General features: G+C 32.4%; 1 protein-coding gene across 1 annotated transcript in view; it reads right to left on the bottom strand.

Moving 5' to 3' along the window:
- LOC145268776 (gamma-aminobutyric acid receptor-associated protein-like 2) overlaps positions 1-23,178 on the bottom strand; it is a 67,869-nt gene extending 44,691 nt beyond the window's left edge. The window contains exon 1 of the mRNA XM_080124384.1: positions 20,702-23,178. Coding sequence (XP_079980510.1) covers positions 20,702-20,744 — 43 coding nt within the window. The 5' untranslated portion in view covers positions 20,745-23,178. The remainder of the gene's footprint in view (positions 1-20,701) is intronic.
- Between the last annotated feature and the right edge of the window lie 1,318 nt (positions 23,179-24,496).

Here is a 24,496-nt window from a genome sequence, read left to right as displayed (position 1 = left end):
AATATTCTTCAATCTTAAACCAACAAAACGGATGAAAATGGAATCAGAAGTTAAAGAACGGTTTAATTCTTTGTATCGGAATCTACAATCAGACAACTAACACTTAAGCTGACAAATCAAATTTTTTTTCTGATGCGTGAATTTGTATTTTGAAGAGACAAATCATAAAGCCACTTGATTTTGGAGAGACAAATCATAAAGCCACTTGATGTAAGGAGCTAACAAGATTGAAAGATGATTATCGTAAAGACAGGATATATCTTGAAAAGACCCAAGCTGTAAGTAGGAGGAAAACAGTGAGCAGGAAGAGAGTTCCACAAACTTGCAATTCTTGGAAAGAAGCCGACAGGAATATACATATACAGGAATATACATATACAGGAATATACACATACATATACAGGAATAAGAACGGTGAATTACAAGGAGATATTAAAACGGTGAATTGATGAAGACCACTAGACTAACAGAGATTCATTATGACAAATTGACAATAGTACTCCATACATGGTCTGTAGAGATAGAGAATAGCCTCCATTTTGAGAGTGTTTAGAATGACAAAAAAAGTGATTTTACATGAAGCCGAAAGAGCAATGGATCCAATGTTTGAACTCCATGAAAGATTTGTAGAAATAGAGAATATCCTTTGGTGTGAGAAAGTGTTTAGCGCGATAGAACCGATTTTTCAAGAAGCAGAAAAAACAATGGATTTAATATTTTAACTCCATGAAAGATTGGATGAGAAATAAAGACCAAGAAGTTTTATTGTCGATTTTTCATTGAGAGCAGAGCCATTTATAAGAAAAAATTGAAAGACAGGATTAAATGAAACAAGCCAATGGATCGCGGTAAGAAATGTTATTGTTGAATAGGGTTGTTGGTTATATTATTATTATTATTTATTTTTTTTTTTACTTTGTGAATGATCACCAATAACTCAAAATAAACAAGAGCAATAACTCATTTTAAGAAAAAAAAATTGTCTCCCTTAATTTTTTTTTCTAAATTCAAAAAAGTCAAACTAAACTGAGATCAAAAACTAAAATGACATCGCTGTATGCCGGACAATGTCGGGTAAAGATATCTAGTATAAAGGCCTTGTGGTTGGTTTATACACGAATGAGAGTGACAATAAAATGTTTTGGATGATAACAGATTTCAAAGGGCTTCTGCTAAAATAGTCATATTTTACAAACCAAAGCACTTTAAGTCCTTAAAATACTACCGTTTGTTCAGAAATGAATATACTTTCAACTAAATTAATAAATAATAATGTATATTATATATTTTTTAGAGTTTTAAGCAAATAAAGTGATAAAAACCTGAACATCATAAGACAGAGTTTTCTGTAAGATTTTATAACCCCCCCCCTGATTTGTAAATGCTCATACTGCGTTTGTATTAAGAATTTTTTCATGGAATTTGGAAACTAAGCAGAAGAGATGTCACTTAATAGTTTGAGGTGTCCAAAATACTTTTGACCACTTATTTTTTTGTTGCGTTAAAAAAGATTTCAACATGAGTATTTAAAATTTGGAAAAAAAACTTTCTTTGGAAAGTTAAATAGAATGTTAAATAAAACAATCTTTTCACTGTTTTTTATCCATTAAAAGTATAATTGTATATTGTATACATGGTAGCTAGCAATTTAAAATCATATTGTTTTGAGTTTGACTGTAGTATCAGCAGCGATAGCATGACTGTAAACAGTTTTGGTTTTTTTTGTTGATTTTTATTCCACATTGAATTTTTTTTTTTGAAAATCTGATAAATTTTCTTACATGTTTAAAAAATACTTGATACTTTTCTAAACGTCACATTTTCTGTTAGAGTGACATCACTTGTTTTAAATAACATTAAATTTTGTCTGCCGTAATTCTTGTAAGATTTACAATAGTGTCAAATGCCTTCTTAACAAAAAAAAAAAAATTAATCCTAACCCTAGGTTCATACCTAGGGTTAGAGGTAAGATTAATTTTTTTAACCTCCTTCCAAAACGTTTAGCCCTAACAATAATGCTAAATCAGAGAGGCAAGCCCCCCAACAAACAAAATTCCTCAGCTACATGTAAGCATAAAAAAAAAAACAGATCTTTCTAAAGAAAGATCTGTTTTTTTTCCCATAAAAATAAATTGGTCAACAGTCCTAAAATGCTAGAATGGTCTTGGAATAATACATTTATATGGTAAATTTCATTGTTTTTTTTTAACAAAGATAACATTTTTACTGAAAAAGTGGTGTAAAAAATGTGGCAAAACACATATACTCTTAAAGAGGCAAAATATCCAAACGTGCAAGGCACAAAAATAATTTTGACTTCCTTAATTTTATTCAGATTTTTTTACATTTAAACACATTCTTTCTTAGCTTATCAAACTCTTTATGTAGTTGTTTCAATTTTTTCATGTGTTTATATGTTTATACGTGTTTATATGTTTATACGTGTTTATATTGGTTATCTTTTAAACCAATGCATTTCAGGTGAAAACATTACATACTTACTTAACATGGCGAAATTAGTATAAATTTAAAAAATGATGCATGATGTATTTTTAACAAAAAAAAAAATTAAAAAAAAATAATCAAGCACAATTATGTTCTGAAATGTGTTGGCTTAAAAAAGGTGGACTCTTAATTTGTTCAGTCAAGAGTTACCTCCCTTATTTGTCATACAGAATTGGCTGCACAACTTTTCCCCATTAAAACATACGATAAAACTCAAGAATTTGATAAATCATATTTTTTTTACTTCTGACTAGCAGGGATACTCAGTGTTGCCCGGGTCCACAAATAATAAATAGAAGAAATGAAGTTCCATTTTGGACACACCTGCTACGCTAAGAAGTACCTGACCACCTCCCCACCAGATTCTTTGGCAGTTTTCCTCCCACAATCAGATTATGGGAGGGAGAGATAAACAAAAGATTTAGAGATACAAAAAGAAGGAACTCTTCTCAGGATATTGGGCACTTTTTGATGACTATATACCACTTTCTATCCTTGCAAAGCAATTTTCTTAAATGCTGTTTTAGTTTAGAAAGATTTCTCTTTATTGTCTGTTGTAACGGCCGTGGTTATATCAGTAAGGTCCGTAAATTTCAGAATTTTTTTTTATATCTCTTTCAAAGATACGGTAGAAAAAAACTTAAATTGAAATTCAATTTTAAAAATAAATCAGGAATAAAAAAAGTTATTTTCAGTGCTTTGCAAATCGCACAAGTGTTTTATTTAAAGCTAAAAATAAACATTTTGTTTTAAAAATGGCTACAGATTACTTGTTATTAAAAGGGGGAAAAAAATGACCCGACTGAGCATAAACCTGAAAAAACAAACACTATAAACGAATACACTATTCATTAGACCAACGACGTTATAACGTTACACATTTATCTTTTTTAAAAGAAGGAATGAACAGCATTTATGCATGCGTAGATTGTTAAGAAAGAGTGTTGAAGACAAGATTTTTACCTGCACCCCCCCCCCAATTGATTTTTTTTCTATAAAAAATCTGGATCCTTGTTTTTTCAGTCGATATCATATTCATAATAGTTTGCCTTTTATTTTTTGGACTTTTAGAGGGACATACAAACACACATCCATACACACAGATGTTTACCTTTTATACAGTAGTTTTTTCTACTGGATCATTTCTTGTAATTTTTGTAATTTATCTCCATTTTGCCATGACACTTAAGTATGTAATATTTTCACCTGAAATGTGTTGGTCTAAAAAAAATCACCAATGTAAACATGCACTGAAAGTAATTATCAATCCTAATAAAAAATTGCAAAAATGAATGAGTATGCAAGTAAGTGGTTGCTGCATAAATTCTTTGGCATTTTATTTTATTTGAACCAACAAGATAATTAGTTTAAATCTTGATTTTAAAGTACTTCCTTTCCCTTGGCAGTGCCACCATGCCAAAACCTCTTCAGCTGATTTTTATGACATAATGCACATAAAAATAAATTATATATTATTAACTTAACGAAAACTAACTTTTAATTAGATAATAGATTTGTGTCAGGAAAAAAAAAATTCATTATCGTAAAATGAACATATGCCAATAAATGTTACCTCTCCATGCAGATACATACCTGGAAAACGAAGCTATTAAATCTGACAGTGATATGAGATGAGAGGGAGAGAGTAGCAACCCTAGTTAATGTCAATGTCCCTAATGATGCTGACTTAAACAGAACTGAGGGAGAAAATAACAAAATACCAAGCTCTTGTGTGTAACATGAAAAGGAACTGGAACTTTAGGAAAATTTCCAACATTAATTCAGCAACCTGATTCCTGAAAAAGATTTTAAAAAAACAAAAAACAAACTACCATGTAAATATACTTTATGGAGCAAGTGCAAGAGAAATACAAACAATTGCACTTAATGGGACAGCTAGAACTTTTTAAAAAAATCTCTCGATTGAAGTGTCTGAAATATCGAGTCATTGTTCAAACAACTGTTTTCATCATTTTGAGTGTTTTTTCACAATGATTCGGTCGATGTAACTTCAGAATATATTTTGTCAAACCTAGGAAACCTTTGTTGAACTTGGGAACCTGCACAAAATTCTGAATGGAAGTATGATGATGACCCCCCCCCCCACACACACACACACCAAAAAAAAAAAAAAAAAAAAAAAAAATTTTTTTTTTTTTTTTTTCTAAATTGAGATAGTATACACCCGGAACAATGTTGATTTATAATTTCTATTATAAACATGTTTGTTTTGGATTTTAAAAATTTTAACTGGACATCCAAACATAATGGTGCTAGGATTTTCAGTCTTTTTACATTGGAATCGTAATGTACAATTTTTGTTATTAACTAAAAGTTATCTAAATTGTGTGGGGCCAGTTGTGTTCTTTCAAATGTTGGAGTTTTAGATACTTTTTTTGTTTCTTCTTTTTAATGGAAATTTGAAAATACATAGACTAACATTATGACATGAGCATAAGAAGCTCTATTAATTGGTGTTTTTATTGTGGAAACTGATAAAAAGAAAAAAAAAACAGGTAATTAAGATGTCTGGTAAAAGATATGACATACAAATTTTCATTTATCGTTCATCATGTCTTCTTATTAGGTACATGTCAGAATGTTATCCCGTGATTTTTCAAATATACTTGACTTAATTTTCTTCAAATCAACATATTCGATTAAACATCTGTTTGGCACGCAAACATGTGTTGGACAACTTTTAGAAATCTTTAGAAACAGATTTTTTTTTTTTTAACATAAGAATCACCATTTATCAAGGCATAAAAGTTGCTCAAGGATAAGGGTTAACAAGTGTCAGGTGGTCAGTGAGACAACACCTTAATGATGGGTAGTGGTGGAAATTGGGTAGAATTTCAGAGGACAGGTCAAGCAAGGCTTTGTTTATATTGAACTTGAGAACGACCATGTTGTAGTCAGTTGGAAAGAGTTCCATAGATGGGCAGTTCTAAGAAACTTTGTTTATCGAATTTGTGCTTGGGTTTTGGTTTCGTGTTTAGAAAGTAAAGAAAACTGTTGACAATGGTTGCAGCTAGACGAGTATTTGTTGTGAATGTTTTGCATGTAGGTACCATAGAGTTGACTTGACTTGAAACGACATTCACCCTGGAGGAGTTGAGTCGGCTTCATGAAGATGCACAGTAGGTAGCATAGAGTTGAGCAATTGCTACAAAAATAATGTCATGTGGGAAAAATGACATCGCCTACGAAGTTTTGAAGTCAAGCAACTTTATCAGCAAGAGCTGATTATACTGGCTGCGTTTTTCAGGGGGGGGGGGGTAGTAATAACTCTTAATTATCATTTACTATGTAAAAAATTAAACTCTTATAAAAGTAAACAAATATTTTTCTTCAAAATTAAGGGGACTTTTTTTTTTTTTTTTTTTTTTTTTTACTATAAAAAATTTCAGACTCAATTTCCTATAATTTTAATAGTTGAATAGTGTCATGAAATCACAAAAAAAAGCTTTAGAAAACTTAAGTGCCCCATACTGTTACATACAGGGTTACCCAGCCATATTTTTAAAGACCAGAATGTCTTTTCTTTTTACATTTGATTAGTATTTTTTTTAAATACCCACCACCACCTCCGGATAATTTTTTTTTTTTACAAAGATTTAAAAAAAACAAAAAAACAATGCCATTTCATTCAAATAAAAATTGATTGCTTCTTGTTTTTGACATAAGAATCTAAGAAAACTGATTCTGATTTTATTTTTATGAACTTTTAAAAAATCGTTCTTTTTTAAAACTTAAAAATAAAATAAAGTTTATTTTTGAGATTTTGCAAACATCAATTAATTAAAAAAAAAAAAATATTTGCTTGCCTCCTCTCGGGGACAGAGTTAGACGCAAAGTCAGTTTTAAATATAGGGAAAATCCAAGTCTCCTAAAAGTGGCATAATGAATTGAAAAAAAATTGTCGCAGTCTTTATTGATTTTGTATATAAAAATACTTGTTTTGTGTTACTTTGTTTATTTTTTATAATGATTTTCTATTATGTCATGTAGATTTGTTGTTCGACTTTTAAAGAAAAGAATAACTCGTCTTCACATTATTGTATTTTTTCAGGCTTAAAAAAGAATATTAAAAAAAAAAATCGAATGTTTTCTAAATATTTTTTTTAGATATTTTGTGCTGAAGGATTGCTGGAGTTTTAGTTACTTAAATAGAGAACCATCAGCAACAGCAATTAGTTGTACATTAATTGTGACTAATTTAGCCATAGATAAATTAGTAAAAGAAAAAATTATTAAGTCAATCATTTTTGAAAATAAATCAACGTTCCAATTTCAAGTCTTCAGGTTACATTGCTATTCCATGTATTTTTATATGCTTTCGGTAAAAATCTCTGAAAATCAAACATTTCTCTGTTTGCCATAAAGTGGTTTGCAATATAAAACGCCTTGTTTAAAAGCTATTTCTATCCAATAACTTTATAAATATTTAAGATTAGTTACCCATGTCTCAGTATTGCCCAATAAGATAAACCAAAGAATGCTAAATGAATGATACTTTGGAAAAATGTCTTATTGAAGATGAAAGCAAATGTGCTATCAGTATTAATAAATATATGGAATAGTCTAAGTGCAGTAATATTTCGGAATATTTATATATTTGTATAAATTTTCTAATTGTTGGAAAAAATGTAATTTTAATCATGTTTAATACAATAAATATCTTTTGGTGAAACGAGTGAGAGGACTTAATGGATAGAGAGTAAAATTGTTTGCTATCATATTAATTTATTTTTATTTCGGACTATTAGTCTCATCTTTATTAGTTGTTGTTTTTCATCCTTTATTGGGTTGTTTATTCACAACGTTTCGGCCAACTATTCCTCTGGCCTTCATCAGGTGATGAAGGCCAGAGGAATAGTTGGCCGAAATGTTGTGAATAAACAACCCAATAAAGGATGAAAAACAACAACTAATAAAGATGAGACTAATAGTCCGAAATAAAAATAAATTAATAAAATTAATATATATAATGCTCATCTCAAAAATGAATTCCAATTAAAGAATAATATATATATATGTTTGCTATCATCTTTGTTTGAAGGAGGCATTTTGTTGGCAATAAATGTAATAATTCTTAAACAGGGATGAAATTTACAGTTTCATGAAACATGCTTTAGGAAGTGCTAAGAGTAAAAGATACGTTTTGGAAGTGTTCGATTATTTTTATATTGAAACTTTAGTATCAAGGAAAACATATAAAATGAAAGCATTACTTAAAAAAAACGTTTTTTTTTAACAATTAGGTTCACTTAATAATAAAACAATAACAATTAAATTTATTTGTTAATTAAAAATGAGTGGCTGTCAAGAATTCCCACTAAATTAAAAAACAAAAATGAAGAAAAATCTGCATAATGTACATAGCCATTACAAAATGAAAAAATCATACTCTAAAAATTAGGCAAACTAATCAAGTAGTTTTATTTCATAAAGAAAATCAAATTTTATGACCATCAGAGTGTGACAGTCACGCTTACCATTTTGAAAAAAATAGTAAAAAAAATAAGGGAGATAACTCAATAATTCAAAACTTGCAAGATTTTTGTTGTAATGCCTACAAATTCCTATTAATCACTTAAAAATGATTTTCTTTATAAAATAAAACTACTTGATCAATTTAGCTGATTTTTGGAATATGAGATTTTTGTTTTGTCACAGTTATGTACATCATACAAATTTTTCTTTGCTTTTGTTTTTTTAATATAGCTGGAATTCTGGACAAGAACCAAAATGTGAAATAAAATATAAAAAGTCAAAAGATGCCAAGCAACACTTCGATGGTACAGCACATTAAAATTTTGTACAATGGCCACTATAGATACTTTAATTGGAATTGCCTTGCAGCTGTGTTCACCCGAGCTGGCTCCAATGGAGTTAACCACATCACATAAACGCCACTGACCTTCGATGATCAGCAGTAGAGTCAGTGGCATGATCTAGCCATTCATGATTCCAGTGTCGTACACCAAAAACGCAAGAACCGGATGAGTTCCATGTGAGTCTTTATTGTCGCGAGCCATGCCCTGAGTTGCCATGTCATCGCTTTCTCCAACCATTGGGTGCTACGAGTTTACAGATGAATCCCTCATCTAACCAGTGCAAGACATGGTTAAACTACCAGAGTCTCCTTTTGAGCAGAGTTTCTTCCAGGCCAAGAATCCACATTTAGCATAGATGAGCGGGTCATCTTTCGAGACAAATAGGTGGTCGGCAGAAGTAACCTCAAAGCAATAGAAAAGACTTAGAGAAATACTCAAATCTTGTGTAGCAAAGACCTCGACAACCAGTTAGTCATGAGATAAAACAAAATTGACGGAAACTAAAGCAAGATTCCTCCTCCAGGAGTGATAAAAAACAAACAAAAAAAACACAAACAAACAAAAAAATAGACAGACAACGACGATCAATTATTAAAATTGATTTGAATTATTTGAACAACTGTTCTCACAATGTTTCAGTTGTTATGACTTCCAATCAGACAAAGGTTGGACCCGAGAATCTATATTGAATTTCAAACTGAACTCTTTAATCCACAAGGGTAGATGGATATGTGACGCAACAGATAGGCTTGTTAAGCAACAAGTGTTGGCAAGTTGAGGGTTCAATCCTTACTACAAATAATACTAAGAATAAAATATAATTTACTTAATTCTACTCAGTCATGGCTGATGAAATGAGAACAATCTACTTCTACGGGTTCAGTTCAAGAAAGATACTGAAGTATGACAAGATACACCTTAAAAAGTTAAAGCTTACATTAACCGAAACATGGAAATAAGATCCAAGATGAGAAGCATAGTCCAAATAATTCGAATTATAAATCTTCATCTAAAAAGTTCTGAAAACTTTATTGTAGACAAGTTTTTTCCTCTATCGTTTAGAACATCTTTTCTACACCAGATGCGAGTTGCACATTGGCCATAGCAGCATGAAGCAACTTTCTCCATCAAATTCTATCCTTTATGTTTCGATGGACTTTGGGTCATCTTTGAAAGAGTTATTCCAAGATTTCTTCGGCTGCATCTTCCTCAGTTACCCTCAACTGAAGATACGGACATGATCGTTTATCCAACCAGAACTTTGTTCAATAAGTTCATACCACCAGAAGTAATTGCGTACAGAACTTGTTTCAACACGCACATTTTTCAGCATTAGTAGCAGGGAATTAAAGCTAACTGGTGTCAAGATGCCCACTGCAGATCCACTAAGCCAATAACCATGTCATTCCTCGGTATTTTTAATGACAGATTGATTTGTTGTTTTTGTTTAATGGCATATCAATCCTTTCTGGGTTATTTAATCTTGTAAAAAGTTTTTATGCTTCTACTTAAAATTTTTGTTCATGGTTTATGGCATATCAACCCTTTTCAGGTTATTTAATCTTGTAAAAAGTTTTTATGCTTCTACTTAAAATTTTTGTTCATGGTTTATGGCATATCAACCCTTTTCAGGTTATTTAATCTTGTAAAAAGTTTTTATGCTTCTACTTAAAATTTTTGTTCATGGTTTATGGCATATCAACCCTTTTCAGGTTATTTAATCTTGTAAAAAGTTTTTATGCTTCTACTTAAAATTTTTGTTCATGGTTTATGGCATATCAACCCTTTTCAGGTTATTTAATGCCAAACCTGATCATTATGGTAAAATGTTTTTATGCTTCAAATATTTATTCATGCTTTGTAAAGAAAAACTTTTTTTTTATTATTTTTTTTTTTTTACTCTAGAGAACATGATTGAGTTTCGCAAAAGAAAAAAAAAACAACAACATTAATATTTGCTGTAATTTTGGTCAGGAAGTCAGTATCTTCAGACACCTACCAGATGTAGCACTAGATGCCCTAACAGGTATTATCATCCCGAGCTAAAGTGTATCATGAAGTGGACATGGGAGTTATGGTAATTAAGAGGTGATTCCACATTCCTCACAGCCAACAAATGAGGCTCACCACTGGATGTTTTAAGGTCATATTCTGAACCTCAAAGACAGAATTAGCAGGAGATCAGCATGCAATGTTTTAATAAAATACCACATGAAAAGTCAGTTTTTTTTGGGTTTTTTTCTACTGGATTAATTGTAGTCCTAGAATATTAATGAGATCTAAAGTTTATAGAATTTTGCACTTTTTTTTTTTTTAAAGTTATATATATATATATATTAAACATCTGACAAAAAAAAACAAAAAAAAAACCCTAAACTCACCCCAAAGCAACAGAACTTGAGCTGGCCTGCTAGGACACTATATATACAAATATAGGCAGTTTTGCTGCTTCTGTTGTCTCCCTTTTGGCCTTGCCAGGCCACTAATATCTATACTTGTAGCCAAATTGAATATTGAAATGTTCACATCTTTGGTTGCTTAGGACAAAACTACATGAAACTTTGCAGGCTTTTTGATTATAATGGTTAAAATTTTATGACAACTTGTAAAAAAGAACCTATATTTTCAAACCAATAAAATATGCTCAAATTTGCCTACATTTGTATATATGGTGTCCTAGCAGGCTAGCTTCAGTTTTGTTGCTTTAGGATGAATTTTGCTTAAGGATATTTTTTTGCTTGGTTGTTTCCCCTGTGGCTTTGCTAAGCCACTAATAAGACTTAAATGGTAAAAGGCCAATACACGTTAATGAAATCATGTATCTAAAATATGGAACATAGTTTTTTCAATAATCTAGATATTAAATATGTAGTGATAAGTCGTGAGATTGCACGTCTAAGAACATTAATAAGTTTAAAGTTTCCAAAATCCATACAAAAATTGTGTGCAAGGACCTGTAGCGTAATGGATAAAGTACTGAGTATAAAGTTCTAGATACAATCCCCCGGTGCAAGCGCAATTACATTGCAAATTACTTAAGACCATGGCTAATGGAACAAAAGTATGCTACCCTTGTGGATTAAATAAACGGTCCATTCAAAATTCTGTGCAAATTCCAGTCTGACAAAATACACCTGAAGAAGATATAAGGTTACATAGTTGGAAACGTTGTGCGAAAAATCTAAATTACATAATCAATCTTCATGTAAAATTTTAGAAACATTAGATCAATTTTTTTTTTTTTTTTTAAATCTAAAATTTTTGTTTTAATGTGATGGATGCCAGCAATTTATGTTTGTTTTTATTTTCTTTTTTCAAAAATCATAATTTCACTTTGGTTAACATCTTTAATGTTAAAAAGTCCAAATGGCGATATGAAATGTTTGAATTTTCAAATGATGGTGGTGCCTATATTATTCCTCTTAATACAACTTCAAAATACTCCTTTTGCATAAAACTATTTAAACGAATATAACCTACATTATGACCCATTATACAAATGTAATCCAAAATTTATAATATACAAATGTAATCCAAAATTTATAATATACAAATGTAATCCAAAATTTATACTATACAAATGTAATCCAAAATTTATAATATACAAATGTAATCCAAAATTTATAATATACAAATGTAATCCAAAATTTATACTATACAAATGTAATCCAAAATTTATAATGATCCATTCATCAGTTTAGGAGTGAATCCTGTACTTGTACTGGTTGTGGCATTCACACTGGAGCAGTTGGGTCGACTACATGCAGAGAATTTATCACACCTTGAACAAATGCTGACCATGCGTGAGGGTCCACTGCAGTAGCTGATGCAAGTATTAGCCAATCAGAATTCCAGTAGCGAACCCCATAAAGCTAAGGAGTTAAGATTAATCCTGTATTATGCTTCACTGTTCTAAGCCAGGTTTACAGCTGGCCTCTGCATCATCTTTTCCAACTGGGAGGGAAGGGGTCAATGGCCTTGTGGATGAATTATTTGAGTGACAACAAAGAATGTGACTGAACCAGTGAAGACGTTTTAAGAGGAAAGCTTGCTCCAGAGAAGATATGTTACAGTGAGAATGAACAGCATTTGAGACAAACTGCTATCGACACACGCAAAGAACATGATGTAAATAGTAGTAATTGAACACCTCAAGCTTTTGTAGAAAATCGCTTGCTCTCATCGGCCAGGTTTCACAGCTATACAATAGAATTTTTTTTTTACATTTTCACCCCAAACAAGGCACATTGCCATTTTGATGTAGGGGGTTACTATCATAAGTTTCAGGGTTATTATGTAGGGAGTTGAGCAGCAAGACGTCTGTTCACATTACACTTGAACTTCTGCATGTCAGTACAGCTGGGGAAGCAAGAACCCGGAAGGGAATTCCAAAGTCTAGCAGTTCTGGGGAAGAAACGATTAGAGTAGAAGGTTTTCTTATATCTAGGGAACTCTGCGTAGGGGTGGGACTTTGTTGCTTGTCAGGTTTGTCGGGGGTATTTACGTCGGGGGGGGGGGGGGGTACGAGGGCTTGTAATTCGGTGGAGCATCCACCATTAAAATACTTGAAGAACAGGCAGAGAGATGCAACATTTTGTCAATGGGACAGAGAGCAAATCAACTTTGATCAATACAGTGAAAACAGTCATATTAGACATTTGGACATTCCCCTTTTTGTAGGGAGCTGGTTTTCCCCAACATCTTGGGGAAACAAAACCAAACAAAAACTGCCTCACAGTCAAAGTTAAGTGCGGCATTTCATTCCCTATCGTGTGATGTTTGACCTCATCAAATTTACACGCCTATCATTTCACTTTTTAATTGTTAAATTAGAACGCTTTTCACTTCCTGTCACGCGTGGCCAAGTGGTAAGTTGTTAGTTTCTTTCACACATTTTTTTCACCTTCACGTCAAGGGTTCAGGTTCGAGCTTACCTGCCTACTACAACTTTTTTTTTTCTCAACACACACCTAAAAACACCTGGGCACCCACGCTAGTCTATATATATAAAAGGCAAAATGTGTGCGACTGTGTTTGTATGGCTCCCAAAAACTTTTTTCAGCCGCATCAGACCAGGTAGAGAGCGGTACCATCTGAAAGAGTGATGTCTTGCTTAAATAATATGTGAGAATTAGAAAAAACACTCAATTATTTCATATCGAAATAAACATTTATAACAAGGGAGGGTCAGAAAAAATTGTTCCTTTTTAAACGAGGTCGGGTAATAATCTTTTAGTTTTCACATTCGGGACCACGTAACAGGGGTCTATTTTTTATTTTTTTTTTTAATTTAATATTTAAACAGGGTTAAAAGCTTTTTATTTGCCATAACATTTTTCTTATTTCGAGGGTTACCTAATGTGATTTTCCTTTTAAAACAAAAACTGAATTATTTTTAAGTTCGTTTAAACTGGTTTTCACATACTTCTCTTTATCGCCAATTACATTTTCGTGTTGTTTTTTTTTCACACCTCTCTCCACCCGGTTGCTCAATATCCTTAACACCACCTCTCTTCACATGGACAATGCCAGATATCCCCGCTAGTCTTTAATAAAAAGAATTAGTTACTTAATAACCTCTCCAGAAAAAGAGATCAAAATCAGCTTGCAATGGCTGCAATTTACTATTGAAAATCATATGCTAGAAATCAGAAAAAATGATTTTCTATATATAAAAAAAAATACACTTGTTAAATTTACATGGTTTTTGGAATATGATATTTTTCACTCCTTGACAGGTATATACATAAAGATTTTGTTTTTGTATTTTTGTGTTTTTAATTGGGTTGAATTCTGGACAACTATCGTTAGAATCAACTAAAAGTGCGTCACAAAAAAGTTCTATTAAGAAAATAATTAAAAATATAACATTTTTTTCATATAAAAGGTTTTTATGTGAAGAATAAATGGATTGTGATTATTTTTATGTAATTATATTTTCTTCTTGTCATACGATTCAGGAATGTTTATCAATCTGCACCATGTCCCCGTGATGGGTTTTGATTGCAAAACATTATGACTCAATTGTATTATAAGAACTGTTGAATGATCTTGTCTATTTCACTTGGTATTATTGACCAAAATTAATTTATTCACTCAAATCAATTTCAATTTAAAAATTGGATAAAATTATAACCATGTGCCCCTTGTTAATACACCCCCCAGCAAGGCTGAAAAACATAAAAATAAAACAAATTGGTTACATGTCCTTAAAAAACGCTATATTGCACAAAAATGGCTGGATGGAATACTGTTGCCATATCTGGGCAGGAGCTGCTAAAAACAGCCTATCCTGCCTTGACAGAGTACAAAATAGACTTCGTGGCTTAGTGGGGGATGCCCTTTTCTCTACCCTGCAACCTCTCTCCCACAGAAGAGACGTTACGAGCCTGTCCTTGTTTTATCGTTATTTCCACGGCAGATGCTCGTCTGAACTCCAATCTCTGGTCCCCCCTCGCCAATCTTTCACGAAAAACACCCGTCTAGCTGAATCCACTGTTAAAAATTTCCCCCACTCTATATCAGTGCCTAAATCAAAACGCGGATTCCATGAACAAAGCTTCTTTCTTAGAACTGCACACCTGTGGAACTCTGTTCCGTCTGCCTGCTTCCCTCCGGACTACAACTTGGATGTCTTCAAGTCCAATGTTAACAAATTCCTAATGAACCGCCCCCTTAAGTAAACACTTCAGCAAATCTCCTCACTAACGTAATGTACTTGCAATAACCCTTATCCCTGAGTGGCTTCCGGGCCTTGATAAGTGGTGATCACTGTGTAAAAAAAAAAAAAAAAAAAAAAAACCATTTCACATTAAATTTATATATGTGATACTGGTCCCCCACTGATCATTTTACTGGTCCCCCACTGATCATTTCACATTAAATTTATATAAGTGAAACTGGTCCCTCACTTTAAAATCTAAAATAATTTCCTTTTATAATAAAGATAATTTATAGAAGGCAATACAATGCAGACTGAATCAATAAAGGTGGAGCAAGCTATGCAGATTCACCTTTTATTAACAGCATATTTTTTAATATATTTTTAACATTGCATTGTGTTTTTACTTGCATCAGCATGGTTATGGAAGTTTCATATTGTATGATATTTCGAGAAATTTTCCTTCTTCAGATAAGTGCTTAACTTTAGTTCAAACGTTGCAAATGTAAGCAGTTGCAGAAGCTCTGGAATTAATTTTTTTAATTTCATTTTAAAATCTATTATTTAAACGTAAAATTTCAGAGCCAGTGTTAATGTTCTTTATAATTTTATTTATTTTGTTTCCATTTGTTTTATTTATATTTTTTGCAAATTCCATAATTTATTCTTTACCAGAAAAAAGAAATGCAACACAATAGTAATCAATATACTAGGATATAAGAATGCAAACTTATGAAAAGCACGTTTGAAATATGTTAACATTATCAGAAGAAACGAAATCACACGACATCAGGTAAAATTTGGTCTTATCTTGTTTTGATTATGCTTATTCATATAACGTTGATAAATTTCAAACATGATTTTCTCAAGTTTACATGCATAATACTAAATTGATTTCAACTCCAAATTGTTCATCATTTAATAGTATACAAGAAAAACATGAAATCATTTTTAATGCTTATAAAAATTTTTTTCACATTCTACTCTAGCCGCAACCTTTAACATTTGCCACTAATTGTTTAGGGTCAGTGGTAAGGTTAAGGAAGGGCATGACCTTTAACATTGACATTTTTATACTAAAAGTTTCATCAGGGAGATTATTACAACGAATTAGCTACAGTTTTCCCATAATACCTTTTTCGAGTCATGAAAAGTTGGATTTTTGTTGTTTATATTGAACATTTCAACTCTAATAGCAATTTGGTTCAATTATTAATACAACAGATAAACAATACTGTAATATATATATATATATATATATGTGTGTGTGTGTGTGTGTGTGTGTGTGTGTTGGGATCGTTAATCGGAATTGCGAATTGGAAAAATTGGAACTTTTTTGTATCAGAAAAATTTGTGCCTATTTTCCAATGCCAAAAACGATTCTTTTTATTGTCTCTTTTTATTAGATTTTGTTGAAAACAAAATCTTCCACTGTTGGTAATAATGTTATCATAATAAATATTTATGGATTTTAAATTACCTTTAAAACTAAAATCTATAGACCATCCCCCACAAGTGTACTTTTATATTTGAGAACATATCTGCACATTTAACGTGTGTTTTTACCGTAATCGGAAAAAATAATTTTATAGTTAATATTTAGAGATTTATAAAGAATCGGTAATTGTATCAGAATGAGGAAAAATATTGAAATCGTCCCATCACTAATATCTATATATCTATAATGTTGAGTTTTTCTCGCTTTGACATTAATATTAAAAGCCTACGTTTTCTATTTAAAAATTATAACTTCTTAATATACTCAGTAATTCATATGCAAGAGACTAAATAAAGGTTAATAAATTTACGTATTCTTTGAAAAACGAACTTTATTTTTTATGGCTTGGTATTGGATGATTAGTTCCGTTTAACTATTAAGCCCAGTTTTTTATGGCTTGGTATTGGATAATTAGTTCCATTTAACTATTAAGCCCAGTTTTTTATGGCTTGGTATTGGATAATTAGTTCCATTTAACTATTAAGACCAGTTTTTTATGGCTTGGTATTGGATGATTAGTTCCATTTAACTATTAAGCCCAGTTTTTTATGGCTTGGTATTGGATGATTAGTTCCATTTAACTATTAAGCCCAGTTTTTTATGGCTTGGTATTGGATAATTAGTTCCATTTAACTATTAAGCCCAGTTTTTTATGGCTTGGTATTGGATGATTAGTTCCATTTAACTATTAAGCCCAGTTTTTTATGGCTTGGTATTGGATAATTAGTTCCATTTAACTATTAAGACCAGTTTTTTATGGCTTGGTATTGGATAATTAGTTCCATTTAACTATTAAGCCCAGTTTTTTATGGCTTGGTATTGGATGATTAGTTCCATTTAACTATTAAGACCAGTTTTTTATGGCTTGGTATTGGATGATTAGTTCCATTTAACTATTAAGACCAGTTTTTTATGGCTTGGTATTGGATGATTAGTTTCATTTAACTATTAAGCCCAGTTTTTTATGGCTTGATATTGGATGATTAGTTTCATTTAACTATTAAGCCCAGTTTTTTATGGCTTGGTATTGGATAATTAGTTCCATTTAACTATTAAGCCCAGTTTTTTATGGCTTTTTTTTTATGGCATGCTGAATTTTTTTTTTTTTAAGTGGAAGTTTGTTATGCTTAGAATGTCAAGTAAATATGGGATGCTTACAACAGTTTTTTCTATTTCATTCAATGTTTTCTTTTTTTAGATAAAAAAAAAACAAAGAATTCAGTCGATAAAGAAGTATTAAAATATATCAATCAAAAACTCATGTATTTCATTAAGAGAATAAAAAAATAAAAAAATCGGTCAACTGGTTTTTTTGTCTAACAATAAAAACTTATAAGTGAATATGTTCGGTTTTTAAGTACGGAGGACCGAAATACTAAATTTGGTTTACAGCACGCATTAAAAAGACATAAATTATGTCCCTTCAAGTATTCAAATATTGCATAATTTGCTATTAAACCTGTTTTTGTTTTTTTTTGTTTTTGTTTTTTTTTTTAATTTTGGTCTTTGCTCCTTTAATTAAAAAAAAAACGATTTCTGACACTGCTAGTTATTGTGTGGTCATTTAAGGGTGGCACATTTTTGCTCGCCACAAATCAAGGATTTGTCTCATGGAACTCAAATTAACCACAATCGCAACCATTTAAAAATTAAAGAAAATCGTCTGCTTTGAATGTTTTAGAAAAGTAAAAACCGGTGTTTAATTTTAAGTCTACTCCGAATACTTGTCGACTTCACAATATTTTTTTTAATTAATTTTTTTAATTTATCTTTCAAAATAGAATAAACTTTAAGTGAAGTATCTGTTCTGATATTATACTTAATTTTTTCTGTCCTTGGTCAGTGAAAGAAATCTTTCTAGACTGCGGAAATTTTCATTTTTATCGCAATCCGGGGCGCCCTTTTTTGGAGAGATGAATTTTCTCCATATAAAAACCGACATCGTAGGGAGCAAAGTAAATATGGACGGTAAATGGTAAAAGTGTAGAATAATTAGTTGAAAAAATTGTAAATATAACTAAAAAAGTAAAATAATTGGATTTCTACCAGTATCTCGTTTAATTTCGATTTTTGAGCGATTATCGAGACAGAAACCCATCCAATAAATGTTACCATTACATTGTGATGGTAACATTTATTGTGTGGGTTTCTACCAACATTTTATTTTATTTCTTACTTTGAAGTGATTATCGAGTCTTCAAAGATATCGAGGTCATCTTTTCCTGTTCTCCAGCAGCGTCCAACATTACTCATTTTTCGAACCGAAAGCATTTTACATTAAATAAAAAACTAAAAACTTATCCAGTTGCCTTTGATAACATTTGTTATATATTTGTTTTTTGACAACTTTTTCGTGCCTTTGTGTATAGTAATTTAGTAAAGTCATTTTGATAAATAATTGATCTGATGTTAAAATTACCCCAAAATCGCTGTTTGCAAGAAAAAAAGGTGAAAGCTTTCATTTTGTTTTGTTGTTGTTTTTTAGAACAATCGAGAGAGAAGACCACGTGGTTGGGTTTTCGCTTTTCGTACGACGACTCGCCTTATTTTGGGGGGTGTTGTTTGTCTTGGAAAAAGAAAGAGAAAACATTTCGTTAGAAATATTGAGAATTCTACAATAAGTTTGAAAATGAAAATTTGTCATTTGATTAATTTTAATACAAAAAAAAAAAAAATTTTTAGCGAAAAATTCTTAGAAATGAGGCCACAGATAACGGTTTCATTTTTTACAGCTAATTTCGTTACTTGTCAAGAAAATTCCCAAGATGTTCTCCAGTTGTTTTAATATTTCATGTATATACATTTATAATATATTACGTATATTTTTCTTGCATTAATTTCAGTACATGTTTTTCAATGATGATGGCACAGGCACAGCTAAGTAGTAGTAGTAGTAAATATTAACATGTACTTATGGCAAGTATGCTTGCTACACATTCGCGTTTCTATCTCGAGGCTAAGTGCGATTTCATTCGAGAATGAATTGATTTGTCATAAGTATATGTACACACACACACACAAGTTATAAAGATACATGGTTATGACAATTAAGCTAACGAGTCCTGATGAGGACGAAACGCGGAAACCCCTGTGTAGCTTAATTGCCATATATATATATATATATATATATATATATATATATATATATATATATATATTGTCATAATTTACTACCTAGTTCTACTCGCGTATTGAGCACTGTTAAAGCAAATACTAAAAATCGATACAGTGTGTGTGTGATACTTCTACAGAATTTGAACCGAACTAAACTTACGGTTTAAAAGGAAAATATCATGCGATTTTTTTTATGGTATTTTCAAGATAAATTCAAGGTTTACGATATCTTTTTTATTATTGTTAAATAAAACTACAGAATAATTACAAAACACCAAATGACTTTCTAAGTAACGTTATTATTCCAACACGGTAACATTAAAAGCTATTTGCAAGTTACATGGGAGTTTTGTTTAATTTAAAATCTCTATCGAAAATGTTGTTAGAAAATATATGCCATTTTCATAAAATCATACCAGTCTCCAAACCGGGTTTTTCTTAACCCGAAAACATAAAAATAAAAGAGTTAAACACCGCGATAGAAAAGAGTACTTCTATAAATTACCAAATATGTCTGTGTGTGAGAGAAAGATAGATGCACAAACAGCTGTTCTGCCCTATCACAACGCATCAGTGTGACTAGAGATAGGGGGGGGGTGTCACAAAGTAAACTTCGTGATAATCTATATTTCAAGTGATAAAAAGGAAAAATATTAAAAGATACACGAACCGTGTTTGTAACTATTCTGTACTTTCACCTAACAATTTAATAAACAAAACATACCATGGAAATTAAATTTAACCTGGAAATCTTATCTAAAAAAAATAGCAAGGGATCCGGATTCTGCAGAAGTAAAGTGTTTTAAAAATGTATTTCGAATAGTTCCACACAATAAAAACTAACTCTTACCTTATTTTGTTACCATTTCCAGAAAAATAAAAAAATAAAATTTACGTAATAAATTGATATTATTTTGTAAATTAAAAGCGAATTAGAGTATTGAAATTTTAGAACAATTGTATGACATGTAATATATATATATGTATATATATATATATATATATATATATATATATATATATATATATATATATATGCAAGCTAAAACATCCGATGTAAAAGTTCCATTTTGAAATACTTACCCAACGTGTTTTCCTCTTTGTATTTAAATTTCATTTTCACCATTTAAAAAAATAATTGTAAACACTTCCTTCCTCTGTCTTTCGTTTTTTAAACAAACAGTAAATGACTAATCATCAACAAGTCGACAAATACGGATTTCTAAATGGAGCAAATGCCAAAAACGAAGCAGAAACGGTCAGACGAAAAACGTGACTCAATTCGCGGGGAACGCATACGCGCGAGACGCTCGGTGGCGTTTTGTATTGCCGCCTCCTACTCCAATTGTTAATAACCTCCTACTCATACACGCCCTTCGCCCCTCACTTGCTAAGCCTACGTCACGCTTGTGGTGGGTATTTTCTTCTTTCCTTCCAGTTTACACTAGTGGCGTGGCGCGCTCCAACTATAACCGCTTTGTTTTGATCTAAGACCACACCAGAATTATAATACAGTTCCTGTCCAGAATTCCTCCTATATTAAAACACAAAAGGGTGTTTGTTGATAGAGTCGACAGATCGATTTTTTAAATATGTGGGTTTAAGCAAAAACAATAGTATTGTTATATCGTGATTTTGTAAAAAAAAAAAAAAAAAAAAAAAAACACAGATCGCATCAGCAGGAGCAAAGACACCCAAACACCAGGAGCAGCCACACGAACCTTAGCGACAATGGTACCAACTGCGGTTAGCTACAGTACTCAATCGACTACCAACGACACATTAAGTTGTCAGAAACTATGTTTTTTCGGACCCATCCTTCCACTACGATATACTGTTCATTATAGCAAAGAATTATCGGGCAAAACATTACCCTAGGAAATAGCTGCACTAAGAGAGAGAGGTTAGAAAAAATTCGACAGATGAGAAACGGAAATATATGATAAAATATTTATAAAAGGACAACAAGTGACAAACTTAATCTAAATTTTATTCACAGTCACGCCAAGTTTAAATGGAAACAAACAAACACAGACTCCGGGAAATGAACACTCCCTCACAACGAGGATAATCGTGACATTGCAACACAACAATGTTGTAAGTATTAAGGGTCTCATAGTTGATTGAATCACTGAAACTAAAAATACTTAGCAAATATAAATACTTAATGAATACAAATAGTTCACAAGTAGATAAATACACATAGTTCACAAGTAGATAAATACACATTTATTACGAACGACAAACGTAAAGAATAATGTAACATCACAATACAGAACAACAATAATTTGGTACTCACTTTAGAAGTGGTTAGAGCTACTCTGTCTTTCATGGGAACTATGCCCACAGGAGGAAGGGTATATGCAGCTTCTCTTCTCTAGGCCAAGACTCGGTGTGTGTGTGTGTGTGTGTGTGTGTGTCCCAAGAGAAGTAACTCTCTGGTGTCTATCTAAATCAGTGTTCTTTGCCCAAATTCCCTTACAATACTCCCCCCCCCCCAAAAAAAAATAGAGGGGCAACTTTCTCCAGTGTCATATCTGCTAGCAAAGCTTGAATGGCATCCATATGCATGCGTGAAAATATATCGGGATTGCTTAAGAATCAGATGTGCTTGTCTCACTATTGTGGATTGACTCTACCGTATAAGGTAGGATTAGGGTTCTTACTTTTGTGGATTGACTCTATCATATAAGGTCGGATGAAGCGCCCCATGAGTTTTGACCCACTGTAGGAGGAAACATGCTTTCACATCCGCTGACTCCTTTCTGATTATGTTGTCTGTGGTTGACCATTCCTGCCCATGCCGTATATCAATGTAAATATTTGTCCAAGGAAGCCTGCAAGGCACAAGTCATAGTTGGGTTGGATGTGAAACAATTTTCAGCCTCCTTCAACTTGAACTCATTGAACGCTCCTACTGCATGTTCTGAAAGTGCAATGTTACAGTTCTTGTCAATCAGTTTGTCAATGACAAAAGTACTTGTGCACAGGGGGGGGGGGAGGAACCTACGATAGAAGTTTACTAACCCTAAGAATTGGCACAGGTGTCTCATAGTAGCAGGAATAGGAAAATCCTGAATGGACTTGACTTTCTGGTGATGGGGAAATTCCCTCCTCTGTGACTTCAGATTGACCAAAAACACATTTTCATGGGTTTAGGATTATCGCATATTGCTTCAGGCGTTCCAATACTTGTCACACATGATCGATGTGCTCCTATTTATTTTTGCTAGCAATGAGTTCACCATTTATATATGCGCAGACAAATGGCAAATCTGACAATAATTTATGATTATTTTTTATTATTTACTTTTTATTTACCCACAGCGAATAGTAGTTAGCCGAACTCGCACTCTATATAGTAGTAATTATTACTGATACATGGAAAGGGAAGCAAGCCGCATGTGACGTAGCTGTTTACTTCAGCCAATCACAAAGCAGGTGCCGACTGCAATTTGAGGAAAAAGCAGGCTGCCATATTGAAAAGACATATCGATGAGAAAAAATATACAATGATAAACGATAAATAATACATTTCTAAAAATAAATCTGTTACAAAAACGCAACTATTTTTTATTATTTTTATTAATTTATATGCAAATATATTTTTTTTATAAGTTTACCTGTTTTGTATTTTGATTTTACTATTAATTTTAGCTACTTTGACTACAGAGTTTGTGTCAAGACGTTGCAGAGGGGAGCAAAAGATGATAAAACTAATCGACCGTACAACAGAGAATATAAGACACAGAGGCAAAAAGAGAAATAACAATAGCAAACGGAAGAATGACAAAAAACTGAAGTACGTTTAAAGACGACGCATCACCTTTTATTTTCGAATAAAGAAATAAGTGGAAATGCTCAATTCAAAAAGACCTGGAGATTTTAGTCAGTCTATCAGGATCAGCCTGACGTTGGTGGGCACTGAAAGGTTGGCGTCAGTGGGCTGCTGAGCTGGACATCAATGGGTTTTGGAAGGTGAGCATCAGCGGGCTACTGAGCTGGACATCAGTTATCTCTAGTATAAGTAACTGGACGTTGTTAGGCTCTAGAGTGGGTAACCTGATGTCAACCAGCACTGGAAGAGGTAGCTTAATGGCTACAGGCACTGGAACAGGTAACCGGACGTTGACAGGCTCTGAAGTGTGTAGCCTGATGTCGACCGGCACTAAAAAGCTAGAAGTGTAAGCCATGTTTAGTTTCAGAACAGTTTCCGATGGTTCATTGTTCTACACAAGTCTTGAGAGGTGACTTGTTTGCAGTAGACAGTTCCACAGAGCAAAAGATTCTTACCGTGTCGAGACGGAAAAAACATGCGAAATTGCTACAGAAAAGGTTTAATATTTATGGAGCAATTCTGGTTTCTGATTGGTTGGTAGCAGAACATGAATTAATTCGATTCGTCAGTTCCTAGCAGCATCTTTATAAATAGAATTGCCCTACTGTGTGGGATCATACCGCATTATTAAATAAAAAATATTGTAGCAGCTGCAGGTGATGTTGGAAGGCTGTAGGAAGCTGCGGCAGGCGCTGAAAGGTTGCAGTAAGCTGAGGGTCGCTAGAAGGCTGCAGGAGGCACTGGAAACTGCAGGAGTGAGCTGAAGTCCTCTAATTGAAGGAGGTAGTTTCAGGGAGCAGGCAGTAGTAGTCACAAGGTGTGACGGGACACCGGACGATGCCGGGTGTCCCGTTCAGCTAGGTGAAGATAAGAATGCTTATGGCCGGGGGAAGGGGCGTGCTGATACTGTGTCAAAGATTAAGACAGGCGGTTGTTCGGGAGACATGATATCTGTTTTAATGGCGGAAAAAAAAGGAGATTATTCTTCTAGTTGGATCTGGTGAGAATGAGTTTTAACTAACGTAATTGATTCGGACAGT

This window comes from Euprymna scolopes, chromosome 44 (assembly GCF_053919585.1).
Source record: "Euprymna scolopes isolate OS-2025 chromosome 44, ASM5391958v1, whole genome shotgun sequence".
In the NCBI taxonomy this organism is placed as follows: Eukaryota; Metazoa; Mollusca; class Cephalopoda; order Sepiida; family Sepiolidae; genus Euprymna; species Euprymna scolopes.
Note: the sequence above shows the minus strand (reverse complement) of the source record. Positions and strands in the feature narration are given on the sequence as shown.